Source organism: Asterias amurensis, chromosome 6, assembly GCF_032118995.1.
Source record: "Asterias amurensis chromosome 6, ASM3211899v1".
Taxonomy (NCBI): domain Eukaryota; kingdom Metazoa; phylum Echinodermata; class Asteroidea; order Forcipulatida; family Asteriidae; genus Asterias; species Asterias amurensis.
Genome location: NC_092653.1, coordinates 8,610,217 through 8,629,842, shown reverse-complemented (window position 1 = coordinate 8,629,842; position 19,626 = coordinate 8,610,217). Strand labels below are relative to the sequence as shown.

At 37.2% G+C, this 19,626-nt stretch overlaps 1 protein-coding gene across 3 annotated transcripts in view; it reads left to right on the top strand.

Annotated features, from left to right (window-relative positions):
• Nucleotides 1–3,976: 3,976 nt before the first annotated feature.
• LOC139938338 (uncharacterized) overlaps nucleotides 3,977–19,626 on the top strand; it is a 25,149-nt gene continuing 9,499 nt past the window's right edge. Inside the window, exons 1-2 of one of the 3 annotated variants that reach the window (XM_071933791.1) lie at nucleotides 3,977–4,419; nucleotides 4,450–4,496. In XM_071933791.1, coding sequence (XP_071789892.1) covers nucleotides 4,452–4,496 — 45 coding nt within the window. In that variant the 5' untranslated portion in view covers nucleotides 3,977–4,419; nucleotides 4,450–4,451. Of the gene's footprint in view, nucleotides 4,497–13,951; nucleotides 14,161–19,626 lie in introns of those variants that run through there. The other 2 variants (XM_071933790.1, XM_071933792.1) reach the window with 2 other exon arrangements.

Sequence of the window (19,626 nt, the reverse complement as noted above, 5' to 3'; positions counted from 1 at the left end):
CCAGATCCCATGGGCCGGGCACCACTACATCATATATCATACAGAATTGAAGAAAAAAGAATAAAGGAAATTATCCACTACTTTGACCCGGCCCATGGGGTTTTAGTTTTTTTGTGGTGCACCCTTACCTGGTAGGTCTGCTGCCCTCTAGTGGCAGAGATTTCAAAATGTCTCAAATGCGGTAAACTTTTGTAAACAAAACGTTTGACTTTTTTTTTTGCGAGTGCTTTTACATGCTTGAGAAAATGCTTCTTGACGGGAGCCTTTATAAAACTCTTTTTTTTGGGGGGGGGGGGGGGTGAGCTCACACTCCAATTGTGCTGCCACTGAGCTTGATTTTTCACTGCAAAGTAGTGTGGTTATGGGGGGAAAATAAGTTTTTACCCCCAGAAATTTAAATATGTGAAATGTTACTGTCACTATATACGTGTCTCAGATTGTTATCAAAATTATACGGAGTATTCTTCCTGTAAGGGCATCACCGCTCTGCGATATCTTAAAGGCACTGTCCCTATTGGTAATTACTTAAAATAATTGTAGCGTAAAAACTTACTTGGTAACAAGCAATGGAGAGCTAGCTGATAGTATAAAACATAGTGAGAAACGGCTCACTCTATAAGTGTTGTATCGTAGTTTTAGAGAAAGAATTAGTTTTCCTCTTTCATGTTTTAATTTGATTTTGATACCTCGGAATTAGACTTGGAGGTCTTAAAATCAAGCATAAGTGAAAGAAAATGTTTTTTCTTCCATTCGACAACCATTAGAGTTCAAATTTTCACAGGTTTATTATTTGGTGCATTATGTTGAGATACACCAAGTTAGAAGACTGGTCTTTGACAATTACCAATAGTGTCCGGTGTCTTTAACGCTACCACCTTTTGAAATGAAATTTTCACAGATTAGTTTTTATTTGATAGTAAGATGAAAACAATCTGAACGGTTCCAAAAACAAAGGTAGACCATATTAAAGGTTTCCTTTAAAAGCAGGAAATAATTCGTAAAGGTCAATGTAATCAACGATAGCTCTTCTTCGAAAAAAGTGCAACATAGTACAGATTTTTAAATATGCAAGGATAAACAAACTAAACGTTTCTTTTGAACTGGTGGTGATATCTGGAATTGAAATGAAGGAACTGGGTATTGTTTGGTAATCAACCATGAAGCTCTTCTTTGAAAGAAGAGTGTAACACAGTACAGATTTTTTTAATTATGTAAGGATAAACAAATACGAACGTTGATCTCTGGAATCGAAATGAAGGAAATGGGTATTGTTTGGACATCAACCTTGGAGCTCTTCTTTGAAAGAAAAGTGCAACAAAGTACAGGGCCCAATAGAGCTGCTAAGCACAACAATTTGCTTAGCATGACATTTCTTCCTTGATAAAAACAGGATTACCAACCAAATTTCAACGTGATTTTCAGGATAAGCAAACAACAGCAGCTCACCAGTGAACTATCAAGCAATAATGCAACAAATGGAAATTTTGTTGTACTGTTTTTATCAAGGGAGAAATTTCATGCTAAGCAAATTTCTGTGCTACTGCTTAGCAGCTCTACGAAGTTGGGCCCTGATGATAAACACATTGAAGTTTCCTTTTTTTTAATCTTAGTAACTTGTGGTGGTCTCTGGAATTGAAATAAAGGAAATGAGTCTTTTTGTTATCAATGTGACCTGGTTTCACTAAAGTTGTGAACTTTTCAGAGTTCAATGAATTGTGTCAACTCATACTTAATGATCCTACCAGAGAACTCGTGATAATTATTTGTTTTCAGTTATATTGTGCTTTGTTGTAGACTTTTGAGATATGGTGGAAACTATAATTATTATATCAGAATTAGTGCGCTGTGTGTTTGGGGGTATAAAACGAGAATCGGGTTTGGTGTGGTTCCGGGTCTGGTTAGGTTGGGGAAGCGTAATTATAGGTTTTGGGTTAGTATGTGGGGCGAGTAGAGTTACGGGTATAGGGTTTGGGTTAAAGGCATTGGACATTATTGGTAAAATAGTGATAGTATAAAACATTGTGAGAAACGGCTCCCGCTGAAGTAACGTAGCTTTCGAAACCTAAGAATTAGAATTTGAGGCCTCAAAATCAAGCATCTGAAAGCAGACAATTTCGTGGGACAAGGGTGTTTATGCTTGCATTATTATCTTGCAACTTCGATGACCAACTATAAGCTCAAATTTTCACAGGTTTAATTTTTTCTTTTGCATATGTTGAGATATACCAAGTGAGAAGACTGGTCTTTGACAATTACCAAAAGAGTCCACGGCCTCCACACTTGTTCTTTCAAAAAGCATAAGTGTGATAAAATGTTGACACAATCACAAGGTGATAAACTTTGCAATTTCGGCCGTTCGATATTGTTTTGGTTTGGGTATAGGTAGGCCTACAGGTTAATTCAATATAACATTTAAGATATTGAGATAGTATAGACTAGGGTGTAATTGCTTTGCATCTTTGGGGACATTTAATCCACGAAAATAAAACTTAAATAATAGTTCGACTGATGACTTCGAGGTTGAAGTGGGTGATAAAGGCAACTTTGTAACTAGCCTTGTTTATGGAGTCATAGCCTTCATACAAAAATATTATGACCGTTTTAGTAATCACAATAATATGTCAAAATTCAACACACTGCTCGGTTGCGAACAGGAAATTACAAATTAAGGCTGACTGGAAGAACTCGACCTAGTCACATGGATCAGTAACAAAGGGCTTATTATAGTATATAATACAGACCTTGACGGATACAACCACCGAGCTATAAAGGGCACTGGACGCTATTGGTAGTTACTCAAAATATTGTTAACATATAACAACTGACTTGTTAACGAGCAATGGAGAGCTGTTGGTAGTATAAATTATTGTTAGAAAACCCTCCCTTTGAATAACGTGTAGTTTTTTTTAGAAAGAGGTAATTTCTCACTCAAATAATAACTTGTTTTAACTAAAGCCTTTTATTATGCACCTGAAGTGAAATCACAAATTTGTGCAATAAGTGTGTTTTTTCTTTCAATATTCTCTTGCGACTAATCGATGATGACCAAATGAGTCAACATTTTAACAATTAATTGGGTATTTTTATGCAAATGCTGGGACACAAAGTGAAAACACTGGTCTTTGAAACCAAAGGTGCCCAGTGCCTTTAAGCGAAACTATGATGATTATCATTTTTTTATGCGATGGAAGATTGTTTTCGAAACATATTGGCCACATAGGCCTACCGGAAGTTACTTGAATTTCCTCGTTTTTATAATAAACGGATTGTGTGCGGTTAATAGTGATGATGTCATCACGTGATCATGTGTCCATCCTTATCATAACTGATCATCAGTATTATACTTAAAGACACTCCCTATCTTCATTCAATTCAAAAATTTCGTAAGAATTGGGTTACACGTCAAGTTGTACAACACATGGTTAATGAGATATCGTCCACCCCAAAAGCTTTACCAGCAAGAAGTTCCTTTAACCGGTCAAACTATTTCGTTTTACTTGAGGCATGAAAATATTTTGAATTAATGAAGACAAATAATATTTTAATTGTTGCCTTTTCTGTTGTTATTTATGTAGATCAAAATGATATGCATCCTGGAAAAATTTGTTTTTATCAGATCTAAAGAAAACAAATAGTACGCTTGCAAACTGCATAATAATTTATACATTAATTGAAGAAAAAATGAATCGCTCGAATTGCCACTGACTGAGTTGCAGCTCTTCTTACTGACCGTAAATAAAGCACATGTCAACAGTCAACGAATGAACTGCGCTGTGAGCATTTTTTGGGGAGCTAAATCTCACACCACTCACTACTGCACCTTTAACTTGGAAGTGCTGTTCTATTTATAGCCGTCCACGCGAGAGAGTAGTGAGAGAGTGAACGTGATCTGCGCAGCCTTTGTTCACGCGCCTCTTGTGAGTTTACAAAAAAATTCATTGTGTACATTATTGTCTGCAGCCACAGAACATAAACACACGCACGTGTCGTGCTCTGTGTACGTACAGACCATACTGCTCTTCAACGAGAAAAACAAGAACAAGTTTCTCGTAAATTTGGCAGATAAAACACCATTCAGTCATCAGATTTCGAACTTTGCTGAAACAACTTGCTCTTGTGGGTATTTTGGGCCAGGTTTTCGTCTTGAAACACGTTGGTTTGTAGAGTTGGCGGCCACTGCATGCTTTGGTTGTTGAAAATATCGTCTGCTAGGAGTTGCATGCACAACGTATACTGGCGCCATTTTATCATCGTAAGTACTGTAAATACGGCGATTTGGTTTTATCGAGTTTGCTGAAGAATTTTATCTACAAGGCTCCGAAGCAACAAGCCAGTGGTGGACTCTAACTATACGTGAATTTCCTCGATCATTCGTCAGAATTTCCTAGGAATTTCTACCGTGTTCGGGCTTATTGTTCATCGTCGTTGCTCCATCTTGCATCTATTTCAAAATGGTGGTCATTCCTCTTCAACGGTCTATTCTGAAAATTAGAGAGGTAAGTTACTGTCATAATTATTATTTATCAGCTGTTTTGTTTGTTTGTAAATTCAAACAAATGAATCTTCGACATGTGGTCGGAACCTGTAAAGGCTCCATTGTTGAGCGGATTAATAAAGAAAAGGCAAATAAACCTGAGTCCATTTCTATAATTATGTGGAGATAAATTTTTAATGGAGGTGGGATTTGTGTAGGTACTGAAAACTCATGCTAGGTGACATGGACTACTGTGACTGTACTGGGGTTGGAACCGACTAGCGATAGTATTTTCAAAGATACCATCGATGTCACGATTGTCACCCAACTGATATTGTTGGATGCTATGAATAAAACATTGGATATTCAAACTTTTTGTAGAATCATTTCTGGGAAACGTAAATTGTTAAGAATATTTTTTGCATAGACTGCAATATTGTCGGTCTGCCCATTGTTCAATGTTCTGGCTGAAAAACACACCTCAAAAGCACTGAATTCCCTGCTTCCCTATGCACGCTGTCAAGATCGAGATCATTCCGGAAACGTAATAATGTTTGGCATCTGTGTATTTATATAAAGTTTGCTGCTCGTATAATCTTCTTTTAGAGTGAACTAAATGTGACATTGCTATCATCTGTCCCTCATAGGGGCCTATGTTTAAAAAAAAATCTCGAAGCGCAATCTCGAAAAAATCTCGAAGCGCAATCTCGATTTTTAGTTCCCATCAGCCTCGTTTTGGTCAGGGGTTTGACTCAAAGAAAAACAAGATGGTTGCGAAGATAAAGGGTAAGTGGTGGGACACTTCCTCAAACCATGCTCAAACCTACTTACTACGTTGCACTCTGATAATGGCAAATTTATGCATGGATTGTTGTAGGACGAGACTGAAAGATAGAGTGTGGTTTTTCTCTCATGTATATGCTGATTGTGCACAACTTCCGTGTCATTATACTCGGGTAATCATGAGTGAAGCAAATCGAACTAAAAGAAGTTTATTTAAAAAAAAAATCAAAAAAAAAAAACTTAATCTAGTGTCAGACAACATTTAATCCTTATATCAAATTTGAAAAGAAATAGTGCCGAGTCTGACGCCTATGCCAGCAAATCTGATATTTTCAAACGAGGGCAAACGATTTCCGATAATCAATTTAGATTGATTTTGCTATCATCAACGCGTGTTTGACCGTATACGCGATCGGTTGTTATTATGTAAAAAACTATTTCCAGTCGAGTTGGCATCTGCCCCGACCTTTTGGGTACCGGCCTACATCGTGAGCAACCCATACGTTAAATTCATTATCAAACAGAGGCTAGGTTAAATGCACAGGTCCCTATTGATAATTACTCAAAATAATCGTTATCGTAAAAGCTTAAAGGCAGTGGGCAATCTTGGTAATTACTCAAAATACTTATTAGCATAAAACCTCACACAGTAACGAGTAATGGGGAGAGGTTGATAGTATAAAACAATGTGAGAAACGGCTCCCTCTGAAGTGGAGTAGTTTTCGAGAAAGAAGTAAGTTTCCACGAATTTGATTTCGAGACCTCAAGTTCAGAATTTGAGGTCTCGAATTCAAGCACATGAAAGCACATAACTTCGTGTAATCAGGGTGTTTTTTCTATCATTGTTATCTCGCAACTTCGATGACCAATGAGCTCAAATTTTCACAGGTTTGTTATTTTATGCATAATGTTGAGATACACCAAAGTGGGAAGACTTGTCTTTGACAATTACTAATAGTGTCCATGTTCTTTAATTGGTAACGGGCAATGGGGAGCTGTTGGTGGTATAAAACCTGTGAGAAACGACTCCCTCTAAAGTAGGCCTAAAAACGTAGATTTTTCGGGGTAGTTTTTTACTTTTAAAAATATAAAAAAGCTTTTATGCCGGAAGCATTTTTTCATGCATCTGAAAGCACACGCAATAATTTTGTGCAATGGTGAAAAACAATTATTACAGGTCAAACATTTCCAACATTCACCACAGAGCAGACATTTTTAACTCTACACATCAGAACAGTCATGTTTATCAAGTTTGGCAATCGATGTTAAAAAAAATAAACAAAGAAACCCTCAAACAAGCAAACAGACAAATCGAGTTCAAGATATTATTATTGCTCATTGTTCCTCAAAATACAGACCCACCAGGAACAAAATTGCAAGGTCCTGCAGCCGTTCACTATCACCCACTTAACAAACAAGCTTGATAAAGGTAGCAGGCTGTAGGCCCCCTAACCAAGTAATAAAGATATACAATTAATTGAAAAAAATTAAATTGATAACCAACAGATTGAATACAGACCAACCTGCTGACTTTTTGCATCTAAACAAAGTAACTGAAAATAATTTTCCCCTCAAATAGTAAGAGTCATCTGTCCGGAGAAAATTTACAGGTAAACAAAAACCCTTTTACCCTCTGGTAACTCTCTCAACCATTAAAAGCCCCACAATACACGTTCCCTCGATACGGATCAGCTCCGTACCGGAATGAACAAGCTATTTAGGGGGAGGGTAGCCAAAAGTGCATGACCCCACGGTGGGGGTCTCTCTAGTGATCCGGGCCACTTATTATTGCGGGGAAAAATAGAGCGGGTTGACCATATACGGGCAAGTTTGGGGAATAAGATGGCTTTAAGGAGTTTTATATCTGTGAAATAGATGAGGAGCCCCTGGGAGGAGACAAAGAGTATTTTTACGGGTAACATGCGGGTAGGGACAGTGGAAGAGGGCTCTTGTGGACCTTTGTTTGAGATGTACATAATCTGACTGCCTGTAGAACGCTGCTCGGTGGATAAAAGTACCTCGAAGAACTCTGTTGATAAGAAAGATGTTGCTTTGGAAAAAGATTGCTGTGAGGAGTTTCTGTGAGGTAGATGAGCCCATGGGATGAGACAAAGAATTGTTTACGGGTAGCATGCGGGTAGGGACAGTAGAAGAGGGGCTTTGTGGACCTTTGTTTGAGGTGTACAGAATCTGTTTGCCTGTAGCACGCTGCTTGTTGGATAAAGTAACTTTTCACATGTTAACAAGAAAGATGTTGCTTAGGGGAAATCTGTTTCCATGCCAAGTGAAGAGTAATAGACTGTTTTGTGGTTGTTGTTTAGGGATTTTTCCCCCGGTTTTTTTTCTTCTTCTTTTTTTTTTTTTTTTTTTTTTTTTTTTTTTAAGAAAGATGCGGCTTTGGAGAGATTTGTTTCTATATTAGTGAAGATTAATAAATGGTTTTGAGGTAGTTGTTGTTTAGGTTTTTAAAATGCTTTTTTGAGATATTAGTTTTAGCACTGCCCGATCAGATAAGCTATAACAGGCTACGTAACTATACAGGTAGCTCACCAGAGCAGAGAAATTGAGTCAGTAGAGGCATCATCTTGAAGCCGTTGAGTTGATATACAGACCTATAAATTATAATAACATGACATTTGATTTGTAACACGTACTTGACTAATATGCAATGATACTGTGGATAACAGACAGATTTAACGATGATACAAAACTGTCACATCATGGTCAAGGTCTTACATAAACAACCACCACAAGCAACCATTTTCTTTTGATGGAGTCACTTCCCGCAAGAGATAAACAACTTTTACTCTTTCTGGAAAGTTTCCAACCGCGGCCCTGGAGTAATCGTGATTGGGCCACACAGACGTCCCTGAAATGTTCGTGATTGGGCAAGTGCACATTTAAACAGAGACGGCCCTGGAATATTCATAATTGGGCCAGTGCAAATTTCAACACAGACGGCCCTGAAATATTTGTGATTGAGCCTGTGCAAACTTAACACAAACGGCCCTGAAATTTTCGTGATTGGGCCAGTGCATATTTAAACGCATCTGTGTTTACAAAGGAAGTGAGGGGAGTATTCGTGATTGGGCCAGTGCATATTTAAACGCATCTGTGTTTTATAAAGGAAGTGAGGGGAGTATTCGTGATTGGGTCACTGCAAATTTAAACGCATCTGTGTTAACAAGGGAAGTGCGCAATTCATAGCATGGCTGAATACCAATAGATTACACGCTTGGGCCAAATCAGATGTATCCAAACTTCCGAACTTGGAATGGGCTCAAGAAGCTGTTTAGGATTGTGGACAGTTTTTGGAGCGTGATGATGGCGGCACAAACAACGCCGTTGTTTTTGTTGATATCCGGGGTTGGTTCGTTGCATGGTTCACGGTCATATGAGTTTTCTGTCCACTCATAATGACTCCAAATTTATTGTGTGTTGTAACCACCAGCTCATTCACACATTTTTTTTAAACAAATAATATATCAAAGTGGCATAAGAAAACAAATTAACCTGTTGCATGCACGAGTTGCCATCGGCACACTTTCATAAAGTCTGTAAAGAAGCGAAACAATTTGCTGAGCACAGAAAAGTATTGCTTTACAAAAACCGGGTTACTTCTTTTAACTAGCAAGTTGCGAGTGGTGCAATTTTGGCTTAGCAAAGATTTGTGAAGCAGTGTTTTTTTGTTTGTTAACAGCTTTATTAAATTGGGCCTAATAAATTACATTGGCCTACAGTGATAACATTTTCAGTATCCAAATGAAACACTAAGTCCACTTTTAGGTTGTTTTTGATGTTCAACAAAATACATTTCCAAATTCCTAAATCAATATAAGTACAATGTCAAATTGATACAGGAACTTTAGGAATTGTTGGCGCGTACAATAACCCCCATAAACTTTTAAGTCGAATATAATTAAATTTGCCATTGAGATTATGTTTTGCCATTGTATGTCGAAACAAGTTTGAGTTTTGGATCAACTTAATGTCATTAAATAAGAATTACACAAATCCCCACCCTGCAGAATTTACGTCATATTTTCAGACTCGCCTTTGTTGACTTGGATACTCTACTCAGTGCACTAGACTTGACTCAAGTCCCAATCCCGTGCTATCCCCAGAAAACTATTGCTTTGTGATGCTCTGCATTCCCCAACCTGTTCCACATTTTGACGGCGATCGAGCGCGCACTGTACTGTTTGATAGTAAGTTGGCGTGATATGCTTAGGGACCTCTCACACGAGAATGGGACTTGAATCAAGTCTATCAGTGCACAGGTTCCCGTGTTTCGATTAAACTTGCAATAAACCTGTAAATTGTGTGTCTGTATGTTTTTTTGGTGAGCATGTTTTTACGTTTGTTATATATGGTTTGTATATCAGACAGTGCAAATATACAGTGACCCTTTATCCAATGGTTTCTTCAACAATTTAGTTTCGTTTTTTCCTCCCCAAAGTTCATGACGCTTGTATATATCAGACAGTGCAAATATACAGTGACCCTTTATCCAATGGTTTCTACAACAATTTAGTTTCGTTTTTTCCTCCTCAAAGTTCATGACGTTTTTATATATCAGACAGTGCAAATATACAGTGACCCTTTATCCAATGGTTTCTTCAACAATTTAGTTTCGTTTTTTCCTCCACACAGTTCATGACGTTTGTATATATCAGACAGTGCAACTATACAGTGACCCTTTATCCAATGGTTTCTTCAACAATTTAGTTTTGTTTTTTCCTCCTCAAAGTTCATGACGTTTTTATATATCAGACAGTGCAAATATACAGTGACCCTTTATCCAATGGTTCCTTCAACAATTAGTTTCGTTCTTGCTCCTCAAAGTTCATGATCTTCTAAAAAAAAGGCATAAAGAACACACGTTATATATGTTCTGCATGAGGAACTATAACGTATTTACTTAATATACATAAATAATTATGAACATTTTCCATATGGAGAGAAACTGCACCGTATGATGAACTTTCGAAACTCATGTCATTGGTTTCTGAAAACTCAGGATTCAGGACTTCTGTTTAGTGCTCGGTGAAATCCGGTTGCTGTGTGGCCTGACAAATGGTTTCGTTTTACTTGGAGGAAGAACTTTGTTATATATTTATTTCAAATGACGACAAATATTTATTGAGGGTACCCTTAAAAAAGGGTGCACATCTAAAAGGACAAACGTGGACAAACGAAATACTTCCCCTATTGTTCTTTGCCCGTTTTAAAATAAAATATATATTAGGCCTATCTAATTGATTGTAATGTTGTATGTGTGTAAATGGTTCCCGGCTCCTTTTGTCAACAACAACAATAACGTATCGACAAAAAAAAAAAAAAAAAAAACGCCGACAACAATGTCAAAGTCTGACTTAAATTACAACTAGAAACAGATTTGACCCAAATCAATCATTACGGGTAAAATGAAAAATACAAAGACATTTTAAATCAATTATTGCAGTGGTCTCTGTTTCTGATGCACCCATACGAAAATTTTCATACTTTAAGGGTACCCTTAACAAAAATAGGGTACATTTAAAATGCAAAACGTGGACTCAATTGTTCTTTTATTTAATATTTTTGCCGAAGAAAAGAATGCCTCATCTTGATACGTATTTCTTTTTTGGTGTGTGTGTGTGTGATTAAAGACACTGGACACTTGGTTTTTTTTCAAAGACCAGTCCTCTCACTATCTCAACATCATATGCACAAGATAACAAACCTGTGAAATTTTGAACTCAATTGGTCGTCAAAGTTGCGAGATAATAATGGAAGGAAAAAAACACCCTTGTCACACGAACTTGAGTGTTTTCAGATGCTTGATTTCGGGACCTCAAAATCTAATTCTGAGGTCTCGAAATCAAATTTGTGGAAATTTACTCGTTTCTCGAAAAGTTCTGTACTTCAGAGGGAGCCATTTCTCACAATGTTTTATACTATCAACCTCTCCATTACTCGTTACTAAGTAAGGTTTTATGCTAATAATTATTTTGAGTAATTACCAATAGTGTCCACTGCTGGATCCGAGCTCCCCTTTGCCTGCGGATAATATTTCACTGAGTTGTAACGAGTTGAACAAACATGAAAACAAACACCAATTTAATACCTGCCCAACATTATTATGTTTTCATAGCAAATAAACTCACAAATCAAACACCATTGTCAAAGGCAAAGCCGTCAAATGATAATGGATGCGAACTCTTTGGGTACAAATATTTGATTAGGCCTATATACCTTTATCACGCTGTCACCATCTTGGTCATGTTCCCTGTTTCCACTGTAACGAATGCCAATATTCATTGCGCAAACATGGCACCAGACTATTATTTCGTCCAGCCTCAGTTTGGTTACAATAATTTTTGTGTGATATCATAAAAGAAAGAAATCCCTCCCCCATCAAAGGATTGTATTTTCTGTTCATGCCCTGTTCGAGAAGATTTGTTTCTTCTCTAGTGTTCAAATGTTAATGCAAAGTTGAATTTAATCTTTCATGAATGTTGAATGGTGCCTATAACGTTTACAAGTTTTGTGGCAGTTTTGTGCCAGCAGAGTAGCTACTACATGAAGATAAACTCAAAACGCCCGGGTTGCGGAGTGACGCTGATGACCCGGAAACAGTGTCAAAATGAAACAGAAAGAGTTTAAAAACACGCAGTATCAGAGTTAAAATCCCAATTGTTTACCAATATCCTGGTCAGCCCATGTCAGCCTGACCAGACAATGGGTCAGGACCCAATGATACCAGGAATCCGGGTCAATTTTGACCCGGTGCGGTGGTAGTTAGAGTGTCGTATCTGACGGTGATGGACAGACCTGGGCCCAAATCCATAGAGCTGTTTGAGTAGAAAAGGTGGTATAGTTGGTATGGGATGACACTGCTCTAGAATCGAAAGTTCGTGGGTTCTAATCCCACCCGAGTAATATGGCTGTGATTTTTTTTTCTACAGAACTCGGGTAAGATTGAGCAGTGTATATGGGTAAAAAAACAAAATTAACATAGAAAAGATTAGCATACCTGTCACAAATTGAACATGTGACATGGTACTTTGGCTGGCAACCTTGGCTGGCACAATGTTGCTGTGCTACTTGTTGTGGTTAAGCAGCTCTTTGAAATTTGGCCCAGGGTTGGGTGTTGAGTCCATCCATTGAAGAAACTGTACTTATTGCACTTAAGTCTCGGTATAGCAACCAGACTAAAAAATAATTGTATCCTCAACTTCTCCTATATAATCAAATAAGTATGTTAAGCAAAAATGTTTTTTTTTCTCCGTGCATCTTACTGAAGTTTGATGAGCACAGATCCTAGCCAAGGTATTAGAACAACATCCAAAAATATATTTTAGGGCGACATCGACGCCATTTTTTGTATGCACGTATATCTTGTAGGCGGGAACTCTTGATCGTCTGCCGGTCAGTTTTCATATCCATGTGTTTGTGTATAGACGGCTCCTTTGACTCGTTGTTTATCTTACAAATTATTAGAAATTAAATAATAAAAACAGCTTGTTCGTGTCGGAGCTGATGTTGTGGCTAATAATACTTTGCCGTAACCAGTGACGTGTGACTGCACTTATTATATTGGGTGCCTTACGTGGTTAAACGAGCAGTGGGGAGCTGTTGATAGTATAAAACATTGTGAGAAACAGCTCCTTCTAAAGTAATGTAGTTTTTGAGAAAGAAGTAATGTCTCACCCAAAATAATAATAAAAGATCTCAGACCTGAAGCCTTTTTTTAAATCGATTTAGAAACAATTTTGTTTCTGTTGTTTAAAATTGCCATCCTCAAATAATTCCTGATTTTTTTTTAAAGGATCCCCTTTTTTGAATCGATTTAGAAAAAAACAAATTCTCCATTGAAAAGCACTATACGACAGTGGCAATTTTGATTTACAAAAACCAAAATTGCTGACGGAAGTGGAGGCAGGAGGTTTTCTCAAGTACTTCGCTTTTCATCTTGCTGTGACCACAACGAACGCAATATGAAACCTTCAACCCGGGTCGAGTCTTTTTACTGTTTGTGCATAGATTTGCAATCTGTTTAATAGTACAAGATTATAGAGATGAGGGTAGGTTATTACGTCCGTCCAGTGAGTTAATAATTTACATCATAGTAGCAAAGTATATAGCAGGGTGTTCTCTAATGCTTGTCCAGATGTACAGAGTGACTTGCCATGTTAAAGGCACATGCACCTTTGGTAATATTGTCAAAGACTTGGTGTATCCCAACTTGCATAAAATAACAATTGGGCTCATATGGTCTACGAATTTGCAAGAGAATAATGAAAGAAAAATACCTTTATTGCATTCTTATTATGTGCTTTCAGATGCATAATAAAGGGCTTGAGCTTAAGCCTTTTACTATTTAAGCAGGGATTACCCGTTTCTCAAAAACTATGATACTTCAGTAGGAGCGGTTTATCACAACGTTTTATGCAGCTTTCCACATGCTCGTTACCAAGTAAATTTTAATGCTAACAATTATTTCAAGTAATAACCCAAAGAGTTCAGCGCCTTTAAGCCTCCATGCATAACAACAACCATCTCCCCTATTCAAACCACCTTCATGATAAGCAAGGACTCCCCCCGTTGTAGACGACACGTGCGTTCTCCCAACCATACGGAAGATAATACATACAGAACCCCCATTATGCATCATTGATCATCAGCATCAACACTACACACACATCGCACTGCTGAGGATGAGAACAGGCGGTTGCATACACCCAAGGATGCATTTATGATGAGTCTAACCTGTACACTCCTTAGTCTTTGAATTAACCTAGTGGTTATCGTCACGGAGGAGGAAAGGCTCATTTCTTAATTAAAAGGGATCATTTATTTGAGACAAGGTGAAGATGACCGTACTTAAACCACAACGGGCTTTCTACGTTATACGGACAGTAAGTGCATTTTTGGTTATACATATACACTAAACGTAAAAGGCAAAAAAGAAAAACATGTTTAGCGTCTTCCCCTTTTGAAAAAAAGGTAGGATGAGGTTTTTTGTTTAAATAATGTCCGCCCGACACTTTGTTTCAGACGAACGGCTTGGCTATTTTCCAATTTTGTTGTTGTTGCTGAAAAGGGTTAAATATCTTCTTCTTTTACTTGGTTAAAAAAAATTTTTGTTATTATTTGGCCTCATGACAGTGTACCCTGCTGCACTGATGGAGGACACTCGATTCAAATTACTGTTATTATTTACACGGAATTCCTGGCCACTGTTCTTTGTACGTATCATTGATTGCTTCCTAAAATCTCAATATATTGTATTGATTTATTTATTGATTATGTATTGATCATGTATCGATTATGAATAAAAAGGCAGGCTGCTGTGTGATGTTCCATCTAACTGCACACTTTAGCTAAAATGTATTTTGTCACCACAACTATGCACAATATTTGTTAACAAGTACAGCAACAAAAAACAACATTGTTTCCTTTTTTATGAGAAGCAAAAAAAAAAATACAAATTTAGATTTGTTTGTAAACTTATATACAGTGACATTTTTTGTCTGTATATATTTGTGTGTGGATGTATGGTTAACACAACGCACTCTATTCTGTGTATTGTTTTGTTTCATTAATGTAATGGATGGAGTAACAAAAGACTATAGACTCCATTGTTTAATTATTTTTATGAGAAGAAAACATACAAATTTAGATTTTTTTTATTAAATTCATATAATAAACATACAGTGATTCAAATGTGTTATAGGTGACTTTAAAAAAAAAAAAAAAATGATACGTGAGCATCCGGCATTTATTTACATGATGATTTGCTTGAACGTGCGAGACTGAGTTTGGAACCTTCAACAAATTAGGTTGTCGAATAAACAATATTAAGCCTTAATTTGACGTTCACTCGCTGTATTTGAAAACATATCTATACTGTCACATTGCAATGTCGGATATGCTTTAACTTATAATCGTGTAACATTTTTCCCCTCTTGGTTGGAGTTATACGACTCCGTTTATTTCACACTCGAGAATATCACATCATCCACAAACAAAACACTCCAGAAACTTATTTACAAATTAAAGGAACGAAAGTAATTAATCTAATAAATACATTATCTACTTTGCATTGATTTATATTTGCTGATTATTTCTGATTTTGGATCTGAAATATTAACTTGCGGTATCCGGCAAAAAAAGAAAATCGAAGAAGTCAACATAAAGTCTGTGATTATTTTTTTTCATCATCGACAAACATAGTCATGAGTAGATTCGTACGGTAACCGAACTGTTTATTTATAAATGCATAATTTTTTATTTATAATATCTAGACAACCTTGCCGACAAACATTGAGAATGTCTGCCCCACTAATTATAATATCTGACAGATAACCATGGTAATGTTTCTACTCCATACAAATGTTAATAATGTGCTTTGTGGGTGTGGGTGACACAAAGATCGTATAGCGCCGCTTCCATGACGGGTGCCCCACACTAACAAAAAAAAGTAACATGCACCGTAAATGCTAAATATTCAAACAAATACTCAACAAATATGTTTAGTCTCCCAGCCTCTTGAAAACCAATCAGATATATTTTCACACGACTAAAATTCGAATTTGTTTTCCGTTATTTGTAGAGCAGCCAATTGTTGTTGTTGTTTTTTCCTTTTTTCTTCTTCAAATTACCCGAGAAAACAAGATCTAATTTGCTCTTCCAAATGAGGTATTTCTCCCATTCCCAAGCCAAATTAATAGTACCAACTATAAAACCCCAAACATCAAATCTCCTCAAAAGTTTAAGCACAGAGCCCAAAGGTTGTGATACAGTGTTGTAATTAAACAGTCTATTAATTGCATGACCCCCAAAAACGTTATTATTCAAAAGATTTGTTTAGGGCCTACAAATTATAATAATCAGACGCTTTTCGGGTTAGACTAGCTAACTAGTCAAGCGAGACGAGACCGTGAACTGCCCAGGTATAGGAACATTGTACAGTGTTATGCGTGTGCTTGTTCTGCGCTGTTGTTTTTGTGTTCCGATGACTGAAGCCAGTTATTGCTTTTAGATCCAGTGTACCGAGTACAGTTAATTTTTCAGACGGCTGTTGAAGATGCAAAAAATTATACACAAGGTTGTTGCCAGGATTCGGCAAAAAGGTGTCCAAAATTTGCTTGAAATTAAAAGAACACGTTGCCTTGGATCGGTCGAGTTGGTCTTTGAAAAGCGTTTGTAACCGTTTGTTATAAAATGCATTACAGAAAGATGTTTTAAAAGTAGAATACAATGATCCACACACATTTGCCCCGGAATTGCACGGTTTTCCTTTCTTTTTTTTTAACATGAAAACAAAACATGGATGCTACACTTTAAAGTGGATGTAACATTGGATAGTGATATTCCACCCACTTATTTTAAACTGTAAATAACCCATGGCAATTCAAGTGATACTAATAATATGACAATCTACAACGATAAGGCATACATGTGTTGCTGTGTTTTTGTGCATTGTACCATTATTGATACTCTTGTATAAAAACAAAATCAAGGGCAGTTTTTATCGCGGTCATAATCACGTGAGGGCGCTTTTCATTTGAGTCAGAGAGGGTGCGTGTTTTAACTTAACATCAAGTGAAATCTCGAGTTTGATAATATTGAGCAAATATTTTTGACATAGTTCTTATCTGAGCTTCAACCTTTATAGGTTGACGTATGGTCATTGTTCACAAACAAGGATTGACCATTAATTAAAACTTACAGTGACAAGCAATTTGCAGTGACCACTATTAGTAGTTGCCCTTTCGGCGGGCATTTGCATCAGTTAGTCAAAAGAGACACGTCATGGTACAACCAAGTTGTGAAAACGTCATCAATTCGGTGGTCACGTTTAAAGACAGTGGACCCTATTGGTAATTGTCAAAGACCAGTCTTCTCACTTGGTGCATCTCAACATATACATAAAATAAAAAACCTGTGAAAATTTGAGCTCAATCGGTCGTCGAAGTTGCGAAATAATAATGAAAAAACCCACCCTTGTCACACGAAGTTGTGTGCTTTTGGATGGTTGATTTCGAGACCTCAAATTCTAACCTTGAGGTCTCGAAATCAAATTCGTGAAAAAATACTTCTTTCTCGAAAACTACGTCACTTCAGAGGGAGCCGTTTCTCACAATGTTTTATACCATCAACCTCTCCCCAATACACGTTACCAAGTGAGGTTTTATGCTGATAATTATTTTGAGTAATTACCAATAGTGTCCACTGCCTTTAAGCGACCTCAAACAAAAATCTTTAAAAAACAACAAACAAACAACCAAACAAACAAACATCGAATGCTCGGTTCAGAGGCGTTGTCAGTGAAAAGTTGAAAACAAAACTGACATAGGAACTGACTTCAAAATATCGATGACAAAAATTGTAACACATGGCTTTATTTCATCAGACGGACAATATTATTCTCTAAAAATATAAAGTTAGTGTTAGAAAAAACCGCACCTCATGTTACTGAAAATGATAAATCATACATCATACCTTGAAGGATTTGAAGCTTGAATTATTAAGCAGTAAACTGGAAATAATCAGACTTGTCTGTCGACAAGATGAGGGTGAAAATTATATCATAATAGAGACACGGCAACGACCTTGGTTTATCGCTGATGCAGAAAGAGAGAGACCGTGACAGAGAGATGTTGAGAGAGGGCGCCAGATATGCCGCGCAGTGGGGGGAAAAGCAGGCAAAATTAAAGGAACACGTTGCCTTGGATCGGTCGAGTTGGTCTTTGAAAAGTGTTTGTAACCGTTTGTTATAAAATGCATATGGGTAGAAAGATGTTGTAAAAGTAGAATACAATGATTCACACAAACATGCCTCGAAATTGCGTGGTTTTCTTTTTACCTCGTCGACTAACACGTCGGCCATTTATGGGGGTCAAAATTTTGACTCCCATAAATGGCCGACCATGTTAGTTCGCACAGTAGAAGGAAAACCACGCAATTTCGAGGCAAACTTGTGTGGATCATTGTATTCTACTTTTAAAACATCTTTCCAACCATATGCATTTTATAAAAAACGGTTACAAACGCTTTTGTTTTGACCAACTCGTCCGATCCAAGGCAACGTGTTCCTTTAAATTGAATGGGTAAAATTTTCTGTTCGTTCGACATCAACATTGTAGAGCGCCCTCTTTTGGTTAAAGGAAGTCATTCAGAAGTAGAGGACGTACAAAAACTTGTAACATGGTCCATACAAAAACATGTTTGGCCATTGGGAAAAAAAAGTGTCACCACGAATTACAGGTCATATCGGACCAGTTCACACACCCGACATTTTGTAAGTGGACATAAGTATGTAATTTGCATATGGATTTGTGGTCATGGTGGGATAGCGCAATTACGTGTGCGTAACAAATAACGGTTTTTCCCCTTCTACTATAGGCCTAAAAAAACTAAATTATGTTCAGCCAAATAATATTTTGTTGACCCAAGTCTAAAACGTCGGTGTATTAAAAAGCATGAAGAAGTGAAATTGTATAAATTCTTAGTATTAGGTTAGACTTTCAGCTAGAGGTCAGGTAGGCCTCAGTGTAGAACAGAATGTGAATGAATGGTGAACAATAGGTTTTCCACTGTGATATTGATCACTGTGGCTGGTGTATAGGCAACACCCTGCTTGGCCATAACCAAATGAGTCTGTGCGCCCATCCAACCAGCCCCAAGAGGGTCTTCAACCGAGACTAGATTTCTAGACCCCCCCCCCCAAAAAAAAAAAAAAAACTAGTGCGACTGATGACGTTTTATTCTAAATTTGGAGCTGAGAATACAAGCATTAATACACGTCTGTAGATTGGCATGCGAGATTAACATGTTGATATGAACAGGAAACTTTATACACTAATATCAGTAAAACAAAAAAGTCACAGTTTCCTTCAAAATAAAAAAGGAAGGGGGCTGACAGAGAAAACCCATGCATTACTGGCATTCTTCAAGGACCCGTTAAATCCAAACTCGGCGTTCTCACGATCAGTCTCCCTTTTCTCCATCACCCACACGGAGGGAGAAAGGCGGCGTATAGCTGCTGATAATGTAAACCAACTTGACCTCGAAGGGTCAAGTTTGGTTCCCATTGGCATCTGTAACTACCAATTGGAACATGGTAACTTTAAACAATTGCTTAAAGGGAAGGTCCGTTTCTTTTGTCAAAAAAAGAATCTGTGAAACTGTGAATAAAAACTCTTGTAAGATATTATAGGCAACAAATTTATGGAGTAAAATCAATTCCACTTTGGACCACCTCATGGCATCTGTAGTTACTCCCATGGGAACTTTATTGCTTATAGAGGTGAGGTCCACATTTTGTCGGTTTACAAAACTCTGTGGAACTTGTGAAACATCTGTTAAGTCCGCAAATT